This window comes from Hoplias malabaricus, chromosome 5 (assembly GCF_029633855.1).
Source record: "Hoplias malabaricus isolate fHopMal1 chromosome 5, fHopMal1.hap1, whole genome shotgun sequence".
In the NCBI taxonomy this organism is placed as follows: Eukaryota; Metazoa; Chordata; class Actinopteri; order Characiformes; family Erythrinidae; genus Hoplias; species Hoplias malabaricus.
Genome location: NC_089804.1, coordinates 22,337,577 through 22,353,385, shown reverse-complemented (window position 1 = coordinate 22,353,385; position 15,809 = coordinate 22,337,577). Strand labels below are relative to the sequence as shown.

The 15,809-nt window shown below is 42.1% G+C and overlaps 1 protein-coding gene across 1 annotated transcript in view; it reads left to right on the top strand.

The window, feature by feature from the left end:
* The first annotated feature begins 7,087 nt into the window (after positions 1-7,087).
* The window catches only part of syn2b (synapsin IIb), an 80,546-nt gene continuing 71,824 nt past the window's right edge, over positions 7,088-15,809 (top strand). The window contains exon 1 of the mRNA XM_066670334.1: positions 7,088-7,788. Coding sequence (XP_066526431.1) covers positions 7,397-7,788 — 392 coding nt within the window. The 5' untranslated portion in view covers positions 7,088-7,396. The remainder of the gene's footprint in view (positions 7,789-15,809) is intronic.

Below are 15,809 nucleotides of genomic sequence, written 5' to 3'. Positions count from 1 at the left end.
ATGCAATATTTAAGAAGACATGATTTGTAGTCCTAAGTGGCGTTTCACATTAAAAATGATAAAATAATAATGGTAAGGCAATATGAGCGCAGTGCTATATGAACCCTTCACCCTTAAAAAGTATATTATGCTTATAAATGCAGTTTATTTGAATTAATCTACTTTGTTTCATTCAATCTTGTTATAATCTTATACCACAATCGTATCTTCTCCCAGAATATTAACAGAGAATTATACACATATTATTGCAAACTGCAGGTTAAAAAGCTTTGTTTTTGTTAGAGATGTACAAGAAGCCATTCCAGTGTTGGCAGAAAACTGATAAAATCCCAATAATTAATTTGGGTCAGTTGATCCGTGTGTTTGCTTTCCATCAGCATTTTAAGCATTACAAATAATTTGCTCTCACATTAAGGGACATTATTAGACATGCATTAACAGCTCAGTAAACCAGATTTGTGTGTGTGTGTGTGTGTGTGTGTGAAAGAGAAAGAGAAAGAGAAAGAGAGAGAGTTGAGATGCCTATTTTTGGTCTCAGTCCACAAGTAGTTCAGCTCTTAAGTTAATTACTTTGTTTTCTATTTGTGAATCAAAGCCCCAGACAGCAGCCAGGTTTTATCAGGTACAGAATGCACTTGTGCTGATGTCATATTTAACATAACTAGTTTTAACCTTGCCCTTAATATTTTATATGAAATGAAAAGGTTTTACCTGGTACATATTTAGTATTTTTTATTTTTTATTTTTTTTACCTGGAAACACTGATTCTAGACCTTTGACTCTGACAACACGTACAGGATTGTTTCAACCTTTTGAGGGCAGTAAAGCTTTTTCATTCTCCATAAAATACTATGGCAGGTATCTGAACCTAACACACCCAGTCACACTGAGGAAATGACTTGAGAATATCAAATATATCAATTGTAGTTATTTATGTAAATGTGCATGAGTAATTAGAGAAAATGTTTTAATTTTGCTTTTTTTTTCAGAATGTTAGAGCTTCTAACTCGTCTGATTCCACTTCATTTAAAATTCTCTGTCATAACAGAGTGGAAGAGTTGGAGTAAAGTGAAGGGTTTTGAACCTAATGATTGTAATCAGCAATGCGTAAAATTGTAGTGGACTATCTGAATCTGAACGATTAGAGAACATGTTTACATGCTAATTTCCAGACTTTTTTTTGTCATGGTGTTATGGAGCTGCTCACTTTGTTTGTGTGTTCATTAAATATGAGGAGATTTGGGATGTGCACATGTAACTGGTGCCATATTATTGTACTTATATTGTGAGTTATAAGCTGAGAACAAGAATGGCACGGTGGCGCTGCAGGTAGGTGTTGCAGTCACACAGCTCCAGGGACCTGGAGGTTGTGGGTTCAGTTCCCGCTCCGGGTGACTGTCTGTGAGGAGTGTGGTGTGTTCTCTCTGTGTCTGTGTGGGTTTTCTCCGGGTGACTGTCTGTGAGGAGTGTGGTGTGTTCTCTCTGTGTCTGCGTGGGTTTCTTCCGGGTGACTGTCTGTGAGGAGTGTGGTGTGTTCTCCCGGTGTCTGCGTGGGTTTTCTCCGGGTGACTGTCTGTGAGGAGTGTGGTGTGTTCTCTCTGTGTCTGCGTGGGTTTCCTCCAGGTCACTGTCTGTGAGGAGTTTGGTGTGTTCTCCCTGTGTGTGTATAGGTTTCCTCTGGGTGACTGTCTGTGAGGAGTGTGGTGTGTTCTCCTTGTGTCTGCGTGGGTTTCCTCCAGGTCACTGTCTGTGAGGAGTTTGGTGTGTTCTCCCTGTGTGTGTATAGGTTTCCTCCGAGTGACTGTCTGTGAGGAGTGCGGTGTGTTCTCCCTGTGTTTGTGTGGATTTCCAGTTTCCTCCCACAGTCCAAAAACACACATTGGTAGGTGGATTGGCGACTCAAAAGTGTCCGTAGGTGTGTGAGTGAATGTGTGTGTGTGTCTGTGTTGCCCTTTGAAGGACTGGTGCCCCCTCCAGGGAGTATTCCCACCTTGCGCCCAGTGATTCCAGGTAGGCTCTGGACCCACCCTGAGCTGGATAAGCAGTTGCAAATAATGAATGAATGAAGTTGAGAACACTGTTGCACAAATAATCTGACTGTTATTAGTGTCTAAATATTCGATGTAGTAGTGTGCAATAGTCTTGTTTTCAAATCACCACTAAATAGGAATTTCAAACAAATCAGTCTTGTGCACTTTTTAATAGCCAGCATGACTGGCGTGATTTTGTACTGTGAGGGAAAATAGGAGCACCCAGAGTAAACCCATGCAGACACAGGGAGAGCACACCGCCCAAAACCAAGGACACAGGAGTTGTGTGGCAGCAACACCACATACAAGGCCACCATGCCTCTCAAGTACATCATCCCTAACACAATGAGTGAGGCTGAGTGGCAAATCCAGCATTTTGAGGACACCAGCAGGTTCTTTAAAAATTATTATGTTTTTAATTAATTTCCTGAATGTCGCCTTTAAGGCTTCGGTATCGTTATTGGTATCGGAAACAAATATTGTGACATCTCTAGCACTGTTTATTATATTCTAATATATTTTTGAAATTTCTCAGGGCCCAAAAACTGAACATGGACCAAGAGCCAAAATACCCAGCATAATAACTTTAATATCGCACTTGACATTTGGAGAAGGAGCTTTTCGTTTGTCGGTAACAGAAACACTGACGTGCCGATGACTAACGCCAAGCTTTCTTATGATTTGATATTTTCTTATTTCCTCTGATGGGTCATTGTTCTCTGGACCACTGATAGCTGAGCTCAGAGGAGAGATAGTGAGACTCCTCTGAGCCAAATCTACACGTCTTCATCACCTCCACAATGTGTGTGAGAAGCACTCACACTTTAGAGGCTGTTGCCATGGTGATACAGCCTCAGCTTATTCCAGCTTTATTCTCTGTTTAAAGTAGCCTCCTCCTTTAGAGGAGCGTTCAAACAGAGTCACACCTCACACTGAGAAACAACACATTCCAACCTCCTGCCGAAGCAGAGACACATTTCTTTTTGAGTAACGTGCGAATACATAAATACATACATTATAAAGTTTGTGATTACCTGTTCATCCAGCGTTTTTCCTGAAATACAGAGTATCAAGTGGAACCTCATTCCCTTTTTACTTCAGTAAAAGCCTATTCTCTTTAGAAAGTCTTTGAACTAGATATTAGAACATTTCTGTGAGGATTTGGCAGCATCAAGCCACATGAGAGCATTAGTAATTTAGTAATATTAGGTCCTGATGCTAGCCAATTGTTTTTTGGATCACAGCGCATCCCAAAGGCACTGGATGGAGCACCTTCACTACAAACAACACATTTTCTGTTCTCCACAGTTTAAAGCTGTGGGGCTTTATATACCCCTCTAGCCCACACTTGGCATTGGGTGCAGTGAATGCCATTTACGCGCATCCACAGCTGCTAATGCTTTTCTACAGAGATTATACAATGGGAGCACTTTACAGGGTCTAAATTCACATATAATAAGAGGTGTCTAAAAACTTTTGGACATATTGTGTATAAGTAGTGTAGGTGATTGGTGTTATATTGGTCTGCATCAATAATTCAGGATCTGTTTGGTATAGAAATGCATTGGGAAACCGTCTTGTTTGTATTTGCCTGAAGCCTGCATTAATGGACCCAGGTCAAGGAGAAAAGAACCATGTCCATGAACCAACGTTATGTAAGTGTTGGGGTGGGGGTGGGGTATTTCTTTTAATTAATAATTTAAAAATATATATATTAAGAACCACAATAATAATAAAAAAAAGAACTGCAATATTTTCCAAATGCTTTTGTCCACTAATTATTATAATTGATTTCAGCTGTACATGAACCTTAGGTCATCACGCTCAATGCAAAGTGCAGGTGGGAGAACTATGAAGCAGTCCAGCTCTGGGCAGTGCAGCAGTAGACTTCTGTTCAGCACTTTCGGGATGACTTTAAGTGATGTTTGTGATCTATAACTACCACCTGACCTCACTTATGCCCTTGTGTGCGACTGCCAACACAGAGAAATGTTCCAACATTTGGTGTGAAGCCTTCCCAGAAGATTAGAAGCTGTAACTGCAACAAAGTGGAACAAACCTCTGATTAATCCCCTTCATTTCCTTTTTCAAAATGAGATTCTGGACAAGCTCCTGGTGGAAATCTTTGTGATGCTCTTTAGTGCAGCGAGCTGAGTTCTGATCTCTGTCACTGCGTGTGGTTCAGTAGCTTATTTAGTAAATGGCTGTGTGCCTGCGGACAGACTACTGCCAGGTTTAAATGTGTAATGTTCTGGGTGCCGTCCAGAGTGGATTTGGAGGTTTTTTCACATCACAGGGATAAAAAAATTTAATAAAGTAGGTGTGAGCATTATGGGTTCATGCCTGTTTTACCCTCCTGTTTAGCATCTTATCTAGCATCATAAAATATGCCTGATATTTAGGTAACGGTGGCTAAAATACACCACAGTCTTGTTCTTGTTGTGTGTCTGGTTTAACATTAAGCATTAGCATTAGCATTAATTAACTCAGCATTAATTTAACTGATATTACACAGAGATCATTTAGGGTTCTCCTCCAAATGTGTTGAGTTCTTGTGATGCTGTGTTAGCAGAAGTTCAAAAATATGCTGTTCAACATCAGTAAAGGTTAAACAGCCTTTCCGAGATGAAGCTATAGGTCAGAGGCCTACCCAATACATGATCATGTACATGCAGTATACAATCATCGTAACCAATCACTCTCTGCTTTGTTAAAGGCTGTGTCTAGAGCTGTTGATTGAAGCTTTAAAGTTAAGCCTTTACTTCCTTCACTTGCAAACTGAAGGGTTCCGGTACCTAACCCTTTAATTTACAACAAAGGCAAGTTAAAACCTAATGATCTGCATCAGAAATCTTTAGAGAACACTTAAGCAGAAATTTAAATGGAGCTGCAGTCTCCTCTCACAATGGCCACAACTGTGCTCTGTACAAATGTTTATAACACACTGTATATAATTAATAATAGCTTTCAGTGCTTATAATAGTGCCTTTAAATTGAAAATAACCTTTGGGAGTTGCCGGTGTTGGTGTATTGATACAAATAACACAATGATTTTGGAGCCAAACCCTTAATTTATAATGTGATTTAAGTTTCCTTATGGTAAATCTGTTGCGCTTGATCAATGTGTCATTTTTCACTGGCTTTGACGTTTACCACCAAAGACTGCTATCAGTTGTAGAGTCATATCTCATCATATTTCAAAGGAGTAATAGCAACGCCTTGAATTTCAACTAACTGATTAATCCTGGCCTGTGGGCTCTGAAATTGATTAGGATTCCCATCAGCGTAATTCAATTGAAGCTTAGTTTCTTTAGTGGAATAAATGTAATATGTCCATAACATGTTGCTTTACCAGTAAAACACCTGATTCAGTTTGATTTAACAAACAGCTAGATGCTACTTTAGCATACAGCTACAGCACAGCTTGCTTTTTGGTGAATATATTAAACCTAAACATGACTATACGCCACAGATGCGAGGTCTTTGAATATGTGTGTGAGAGAGATAGAGAAAGAGATACAGAGAGAGAGAGAGAGAATGTGTGTGTGTGTGTGTTGTGTAGTTGTGCTATTTTTGCCCTGCCATGAAAAATTGAGGGCAGGATGAGCTTAGCATGTCCACACGGCTCCAGCTGTGACTCACGACGGGTTTTCCTCCCGACTGAACACTCACCTCCAGCGTCAACTCTCTCTCAATGACATGGTGATGCTGTGTTTATCACAGTTTCCATAAATTATCAACTCTCATTTCTACCCCGCACGCGCTCAACAAAAACAAACATTTTTTAGAACAGAATCCAGTCACAATTCTCCCAAGAAAGCAGGTCAAAATGATGAGTACCAGAAATCTTTTATTGAACCAAAATATGATATTTTGTTAGCTTAGCAGCATTAGCTCACGCTAAATGCTAGTTTTGGTTGATTATTTTAAACCAGTAATGTTGCTGATTGTCAATGCAGGAGAATCACAAAGATTAAAATGTGATTGATATGTGACAGTTTCAGCCCCCACCCCACCTCTTTACACTAACTGATATATTGTAGATCAACCAGGACATGTTTGGTACCTGAAATTAGCGTCTTTAGCCACACGCTTAGGCAACAATTCCTATAGCTGTAGCGTTATGTTAACTATATTCCATCTAAATTTAAAAGCCTGCTCAATGACAGGGCTCAAAAATGGAAATAAAATACAGGTCTATTACCAGCTTCAGGTGAAACTGCTATGCCCTTTACAACATTAAACTGTCTAAAATCGCTAGCATAGCAATCCCATAGGGAACCCAGCCGAAATTAGCTTGAGCAAATGTCATTAAGGTCTAAGCTGAAATATGACATTATGGAAAGTACACTTAGTAAAATCTTTACTTTAATGTCAGGGTCGGTTTGAGAATGTCATATTGATTGGAGCATTATTTGTGCCCATATTATGCTACACAACACTTCTGCTGCTGTTCTGTCCTCTCAAATAACTGTAATTAGGGAACAGACACGTGCCTCCTTTATTTCACACAGGCCCTGTTTGTGTTGAGATGACGCAACGTGAGCCTTTTAGAGTCATTAATCAGCTGTTGTACTGAGGCATGGTTGTCTCTGCACTGGGGATCAATGACATGGAGATGAATCAGAGCTAAGGAGGAGCCAGAGACCCATATATATATATATATATATATATATATATATATAGAGAGAGAGAGAGAGAGACCCTTGAGACCCCCAGGCTGAAGTGTACCTCCTCTCTCTGTGGGCCCATTAATCCAACACTGAGCCAATGAGCTGTTTTGAGTCTCTGAGTCCTGGTTCTGGAGGTCACCCTGAGAAGTGAATGGGGAAGCCGATTTAGACCAGGGTAGCCCCCCCAGACCTTATATGTATATTCACTGGAAACCCCTATTGCCAACTGCAGTACGACACAGTACGACGTAGCTCGTGATGTAGGAGAGCAGGAGGGGGAGGGGCACAGTGAGTATGTTTGTGCATGTGAGTGGGAGAGAGAGAGAGAGAGAGTGTGTGTGTGTGTGTGTGTGTGTGTGTGTGTGAGAGAGAGAGAGAGAGAGAGAGAGAGAGAGGAAGCTGAGGCAGAGTATGAGCATCTCTGCTTGGCTTTCAAGCTGTCAGAGCACAGGCGGAAGGAGAGCGAGAAAGAGAGAGAGGAGAGAGGAGAGGAGAGAACCAGGAAAAGCAGCATCAACAACAAGCAGCACACCAAGGCTTTGACAACCAGGGATAACCAAGGTTTTGCGTGCTATAGGAGAGACATCCAGATCGCAAGCCCTTCCAGCTGCAAGGTCATCGAGACAAGCACCTTCCTGCAAGCCTTTCAAGCCTCTCCAGGTTTAACCTTCACCACCTTCATCAGCTGCCACCATGAACTTCCTCCGGCGCCGCCTCTCCGACAGCAGCTTCATCGCCAACCTCCCAAATGGCTACATGACAGACCTCCAGAGGCCTGACCCTCCTCCACCTCCTCCTCCCACAGCTGCCTCCCAAACAGCTGCCTCCCAAGCCTCTGCCTCAGTTCCTGCCTCTGGTCCAAACACTGCCCAAAGTCCTGCCTCCGCACCTAAATCCCCGAGTGCTTCCCCGGCTCCAGATCGCCGTCCTCAACCTGCCCAGTCCTCCGGCTCAGGCTTCTTCAGCTCCATCACCAATGTGGTCAAGCAGACTGCCGCTTCTGCCGGACTCATGGACCAGAGTCCGGCGCAGACCCCCAAGAAGTTCAAGCTGCTCCTGGTCATCGACGAGCCTCAGCACGACTGGTTAGTCAAGTGTCAAAATTTGACTTTTTCCTGGAGTAACTGTGTCTTTGGCATTTCTCATGAGTTTCTCTTGTTTTCATGAAAAACTGTTTTAATGGCACCCCCTGGTGGATAAATGTAAGGCTGCTAAACATGAGTGAGTGAGTGAGTGAGTGATATACTAGCCAGGTGCCTGAGGTAATTTACATAGTAAAAGAAGCTGCATCTTTTAAAGATGTAACAGTAGTCTTAAGGTTTATGTTTAATAGAGAATTATGAAGAGAAAAAGCACTTTAATATAACTTTAAATCTCCTATATCTCTAATATTTTGCAAATGTGACTTTAATCATGGGGTTCCAACTTTCATTTTAATAACCAGTCTATGAGCTGCATGTATCTATCTATGTATCTAGATATCTACTGAGTGCATTGAAGCTAATTGTTGCAATGCGTTTGAGCTCAAATGTAGATAACAGTATTCAGTTTATGGCAAAAGGCAATATGTGCAACATGTACCAGAATCCAAAATCAAAACAAATGCTGGTTTTGCAGTTAGCTGCTCTTTGCAGGCTTTTCTAGCAGGATTCTGATATATGGTAGGTTTAGAGGTAATGTGTAGCTCATTCATTCATTCATCTTCTATAAGTGCTTCATCCTGTTTAGGGTCGCTGTGTTTCCGGAGCAACGTTGTCAGCCCGAGGAGCTGGTGCTCAGTGCTTTGCTTCAGAAATAGGAAACCGCCACTCGCTAATGGTCCACACTTTCGACTTCAGCAAATCTTTGGATCAAAGTTTCCCAAAGATAAACCTGGTGTTGAAGAGAAATCGATTGCTACCAGACGTCGGTTGCTTCCTCTCGTCCCTGTGTCTTTTCCCATTCCCGTGACTGGACTCTCTCACCAGGTGAAATTTCCTTGTGTCTGATCTGACCGTGGATTCACGCTGCCTCTCTCGATGATTTCGCCGGCAACATCCTGCAAATCAAATGACGTTTTCTTGACATTCGCTTTGCCCTTTCTTCTCTATTCAGCCCCTTCTCTCTGAAACGAGCACGCAGGTATTTTTACTGTGATTTCTCATAACATACACAGGGTGGGATTTCCATCTGCTCGGTGGTCCTCTCTGCAAATGAGCTCTGAGAAAGCTGCAATAAATGGGAAGCCTCTCAGCATGATGCGCTGAACACAAATGAGATGGCCATTGTTGTGGAATGGATGCTGTGGCGTGAACGTGATAGTGTCTCTGGAGTGATGAAAGGTTAAAATGCAGGGCTGATAGCTGCTGAAAAGGTGGGAGGAGAGATTGCGGCTTGTTTTCCAAGGCCGTGTCAATCTCAGAAGGCCAGGACTGGTCTGGAGAAAGAGGATAATTGAAAAGATGTCTTTGGATCTGGTAACTGTGCTGTAATTAAGGCCTAACTCATTGTCGTGTGTCAACAAAGCTTCTTGAACGAGGGTCACCTGATGAACGTTGGTCCGAATGAGGATGACTCATTAATGCCAAGCTTCACACAGCAATAAAGCAGAAGCCGAGACCGGGCCGGGGACATTACACCTGTCTGTGTGTGCATGAATATTTTAGTACCAGTCTTCTGAGGAGGGCCAGGGAATGTTCTGTCTAAGTAAACACTGCCAACTGTGTTTTACTTTAGCGTCATTGATTTTGTACGACTTGAGGGGATGGCAGAGCTTTTGCAGAGATTGATCGAGGTTAGATTGTGCTTTTTCTTAATCTCCATTGTGATCAAGTGAAGATCCATATTCATGGCCTGTTACTCAAGATGTTTCAAGAAGCCAGAGCACACCTTTGAACATTTTACATTACATTACATAAAAAAAGTTGATCTAAACCCTTCTAGCAAACTCTTAGCATTGGCTACGAGGACGTTGGCTCGTATGCAGCAGCTCCGGAGGGTCAAGCTGTGTCTAACTTAAAGTAGCAGCAATCATCCGTTTTTAAGAGTCTCTAATAATGAATGTTAGCATGACATTTCCTTTGTTAAAGCCCTCCTCAACAGGTGCAGCACATAATGCTTATCCTCAGAGGAGTGTGCCCTGCGGGGTGTTAGAGCCAATAGAGCCGTCTCTCTGAGCCAAGAACCTAGAACGTGATCCTTCCTGGAAAATGGTCACCGCACCAGCATTCATCACTCCTCCTTTTTCACTCTTCCTTCTGGCTCAGCTCCAGGCTTCACCTTTCTCCATAAACATACATCCACACGCTCGTATCTCTGACCGCAGCCAGGCGATTCTCTCTGATTAGGCTTTGATTTACTCTGACAGTTTGGACTCTGGATCATTCTGAGAGCACCAACAGGACGCTTACATAACTCTCTCTGTGCAAACTGCCATGTCCTCTCCTTGGAAGGTGTCCCCACCGCAACAAATGATGTCTTAAAACAGTCGATATAGCTCATATTTCCTTGTGTGAATTGTATATGATGCTTCACATTCTTTCCAGACATTATTTACTCTTTTGATGTGGTTTACAGCGACATTAAAATGAGAATATTACAAAGACAGAGTAAAATTAAAGTAAGTGAGTGCCACATTTATGTCCCCCCTGACCTTCTTGGCCCTTTGAGACCCTTATGGAATGGTTTGAAGGGACCACTGAAGAGTCTAAATATTATCCAGGGCCTGAAATCTCACCGGTCGTTAGGAATCAGTCCAGCTGAGGATGGAAAATGAAATATGTCTCGGTTCTTAAGCCTCTGCCCTTGACAAGCTTCTCTGTGGAGATACGAGTGTAGCACTGAGTCCTGGTCACGTGGCAAAAGGAAGGAGAGATAGAGAGATGGAGAGGGATGTGGTGATTCAGCACCCACTCCTCCTCCAGGCTGCATCTGCGCCGAGCGTGTGCTGCGTGGGCGCGTGAGTGCACACACGCTCAGGCGTGCGTGTGTAAGAGTGTACAGAGCTCAGGCACGACTGGGGGAGTATTTAAGTGTGTTTACACACACACACAAGATCTTTTTTTCTGCTATTACATGTGTTATGAAACCTATGCTAGTTTCTCAAAAGTTGCTCATTAATGGCTCAGGAGACTCTGTGGTCACTCTCCTAAAACCCTCCACATAAGAAATTGCATTGAAAGGCAATTTCTCTGAGCGCAGAGTGAGACTTTCCTGAGATCTCCACTGAAGCTCAAGAGGAGACACAGAGGAGATTCCTGGGCTCTTCTTCTCAGGAGACATATCTGAGCAGCAAGAGACACAAGCTAAATTCTCCATTGTATCTCTTGCTCTCCAAGAGAAACTGGTCATTTTGATTGAACAAGATATAAATTATCTCTTGTATTTGTGCAATAATCTGTGTGTTTGTGTGTGTGTGTGTGTGTGTGTGTTTGGCATGGCTAGTTTGTTTATATATTGACACCATCACAATGGGCTGTTGTTATTTGGTTTTGTTGCTGTTTGGAGAGGGAGCAGCTGTGGAGGCGGAGCCTGGATCTATCAACTCTTTCAATAAAAGACGCAATTCACCTGTGGCAACAACGTCCGAGTGCAATCAGCAGATGCCTCATTTCACAAGCTTTATTCTGATAAAGGTCAACAACAGAGAAAAAAGCTTCCAGTCGTCTGACCACTGAAGAGAGCAGCTGCATTTCTCAGCTCTTCTCTCCAGAGCTATTCAGCAGCGTTCATCTCAAGGCCTACTTACACTTTGAATTTAAAACGACTGGTAATCGTTATTTAAAAGTGACATATTCAAGATGTTTTTTCATGAGTGCCATGCTATGGTAAAATACTACAAGCATAAAACACCACAGCAGCATTCTCCCCCTGTTCAGAACGGCTGGTGTCAGCACCTGTTCCTTTAAATGATAATGAGCCGCTCGCAGTTCACCCTGACCCCGAGCGTACAGCAGTGAGGAGCGAGCAGCAGAGGCTCTGGTTTTTAGCCATTTTCGCTCAGTTCTCTTTATCCTCCATTCTCATTTTCTCAGATTTCTCATGTCCCTTTTTAAAATAAATCGAATTACAACATGTAAATAATATATAGAGCAACACTACTACTATTAGTAGTAGAATAATATTTAACAATTTAAATTTCTAAATGTGTCCACTAGGTATAAGATGACAGTTTGCTCTACTTTCTAATTATATTACACATTCTCATATGCATGCTAATGATTCTGACACTATATTTTGGGCGGTAACCATGACGACAGAGCTCTGATTAGTCAGGAAATGGAGCCGGTTCTGACTAAAATGTTATGTTGTGTCCGTAAGCTTTGGACATGATGTGAAGGACTGCAGTAATATGTTAATGTGTTTGTGTTTATGTTCAAAACTCGGAGTTAGACTCATGTGAAAAGACCCGTAGCATTGTTTAAAATATCCCTAATTAGTTTTAAATTTGAAAAAGTGCGTGTGAACTGTTATTTAATTACTCTGGCTCAGTATGGCCTTGCCACTCAATCTCAGACAATAGAATGAATTAACATTTTTATCACAACTCAGTGATTCAGTGCCTCTGTATCCTTTTTTTTCTTTCTTTCTTTCTTTCTTTTTTAAAAAAGCCCCGTAATTAAATTGTGAAATCATGCTGAAGTCTCAGCTCAGCACCCAGAGTAAAAAAAAACCTCAGGCCTTTTCCAATCATGGCATTAATTCACCTGTAATGCCCTCAGAACTGTATTGATAGGGATTTCCTTTAATAAAGTTGTATTGCTTTTGAATTGTGCGGGGGTCTAAGGGTTGTTGTTATCATCAGGGGTTCGCTGATTCAGTCCAGGATGATACAGTTCAGGCATCAGTTAGCGTAACAGATTCTGACCGTTAGCGTTCTCCTCCAAGCGCGTTGAGCTCTAGTGGCATTGTGTTATCAGCAGACAACCACAAGAAGAAGTGCCAGTCAAAATGCTAGTCTTGGAAGATGTAAGAGCTCCCCACTCTCCCAGGCTGGTGATGGTGGGGTGATTGAGGGAGTCCTAGATAACCAATGGAATTAGCAGTAAATAAATTGGGGAGAAAAATTCAAACAGGAATCGTCTTTAAATTTTGCAGTGTTTCATTTATTTACTGCAAAGATTTATTGCAACCAACCTTTATTTAACCCGTGTTTTACTAAAATGCTGAAAAAAACATTACATAAAGCTGTTTATCTGGTGTCTAAATGTTATTTGCTAAAAATACAAAACAAATGAATACAAATCCACTGTGTTTATACCCCGGAATATGTTAATGAACTATTAGGAAATGCAAATATATCCATTCCCACCTGAGATACACAGTAAACAATGGATATTCATCCTGTTTCGTAGTGTTCAACAAATCTCAGATATCACTTACTAACACACACACACACACACACACACACACACACCCATACACACACGCGTATCAGATAACATGCTAATGTTGGCAAACACAATTATCATTGTCAGTAAATCTGCATCTGAAGGATCCCTTCAGTCAATTTTCATTGCAATCTGTTTAAAATATGCAGTGTATTTATTTACAGTGCTTGTCCTATAATAATAAGATATGATAATGCAAATAAATAATGTCATATACATTAAACCAATGATTGTATGCACCCCTTATAATGAGTGAATTTGTTAATGAAAATGTTAAAGTGCAAGAAACATCAGTAATAAAAGGCCACATAAGGAAGGCTGCATAGCACTGAATGTGGCACATCTGCAGTTCTCTTATGCCCCACGTTTGGTCTTGAATAACAGCGCAAAGTCAGGGTGAGTCTGGCTGCCTCAACTCAGCAACAGGTCCATCTTTTATGGGCCAGACATCAGGTGTGTTGTGAAACAAATTTGGCCCAAACAGCACATACTGCCGGTGCCATACCTGAGCTATAAGTGCCAAACGTGTCCCAGATTTGGCCCAAACGTGTCTACGATGCGTGGGATAGAGGGATATAAAGCCCTCCAGCATTGGGCTGTGTTTTAGTGGAACCGTGTTCTCTGTTACAACGGAGCTCCGTCCAACACTAATGTGTTGTGTGATCCACAACTAATCACTCTACATTAGTACCTGACCATAAAAAGGTGGCTGGATGCAATCAAATCCTCACAGAAATGTTTCAACGTCTAGTCTGAAGTCTTCCCAGTGGAGTGGAGACTGTTACAGCAGCAAAGAGGCAACAAACTCCTTATTAACACCATTGATTTCAAAAGAAATGTAGGATGATCAAGTCTTGGGCAGATATTTTAAGGTAAATGCAGTGAGTAAACATGCATTGACATACACGGGGGTGGGGGCAAAGCTTTGTATATGACACTGTTAACCATCTCTGAATAAAACATGAAAGCAGCATTGACTCAAGATAATATATTCGCATCTAAGAGCAGCTTTGAAGTTGTGACGTTTGACGTAGCACTAAAAGAACAAAGCGTAGAAAGCTGGGGTGCCAGGACTTTCTCAAAGATTAATGTCCAATCGCGTGTGCTGTGTGTAACACTTCACCACAGTGTGTTCCTTCGGTGTGTTTCATTACACTCTCTGGGAACAGCTGTCCACTGGGATGGCTCTGTCCACTCTGATCAATCACTGCCGTAAAGGCCTTTATCACACCATGCATTGATTACGCTGTGAGTGGACAGGAAAGGACAGTGTCCTTGTGTGATTCGCAAAGCTAATGTAGCTAATGTTCTGTGGATCAAATAAACACAGACTGGTTAAAATAGGTTTGAGGGTTTTATTTTGTTGTTATCCCTTAGATGTCCTGATTAAGTAGAGATTTAACTCGACATATTTGTCAGTATGTGTGTTTTACACATGTAATTTACACAGTTTTCAGTTCATTCACCCATTCATTCATTCATCCATACATTCATTCATTCACTGGGCACAAGTCAGTAACACACTCTGGACACGGCATCGGTTCATCACAGGACATCACACACTCACCCAGTCACTCACACACTCACATCAGTGGATAGTTACACACACTCACCCAGTCCCTCACACATTCACGTCTGGTCCAATGAGATTGAAGCCCTCCATTGATCTCAGAGTGAGAAGAGTGAGGTCAGTCCTTTTCTAATAAAGAGAATGCACCTTTCTGAGCTGGTCTAATCAGGCCGGGTCAATAGTATTACGCTCATTAACGGCACCCTTATTGATTATTGTCATAGACAGAGCTGTGACATTCTGAAGCTTGTGTTGGAACCATAAAAGGCCTTTTGGCTGATTTTACAAAGATGTAATTGTGGAACAGATCCCACGCGGGGGACGTGTTTGACCCCAGCGCTCCTCTTTGAATTCCCTCATGTCTTTTTTTAATGGGTCCGTGTAGTAGCAGCACATGGCTCTGGAAAATCACCCATCGTATTTTCTCCCCGCCGCAGGTGTTTTGCGAAATGAAGTGTCCTAATACTTTGCAGGACAGATACAGTAAGTGGTCTAGCTATGTTCCTTTTATTTAAAATCAGGGCCAGCAATGACTGCTTTAAATTAAAACAAAAAACAACAACAGAAAGACACACATAAAACACCCAGCCACGATGTGAAAAATGGACCCTAGCAGCTACTCTCAACACAGCCTCACAATTTCCCTCGAACAAATCCTCAGTGAAAAATGAGGCTTGTCCGATTTCAGAAACAACACAAAAAACTCTTCAGGATCAAGCTGCTGACAATCCAGGATTACAATGAGGTTTTAAGATGAACAACCTCTGATCTTGAAGTTCACTAGGCTTATGCTCTAAAAGCAGAAACAATCCATTCACCTACCAACATGTGTTTTTGGACCATGGGAGGACACCTCAACACCCAGAGGAAACCCACGCAGACACAGAGAGAACACACCATACTCCTCACAGACAGTCACCCGGAGGAAACCCACGCAGACACGGAGAACACACCACACTCCTCACAGACAGTCACCCGGAGGAAACCCACACAGACACAGGGAGAACACACCACACTCCTCACAGACAGTCACCTGGAGCAGGACTTGAACCCACAACCTACACCTCCCTGGAGCTGTGTGACTGTGACACCTACCTGCTGTGCCACTGACAAACGTAATTAATTTGTACAAAAACTTATTTTCATCTTAATGTATTAAACAGGCTGT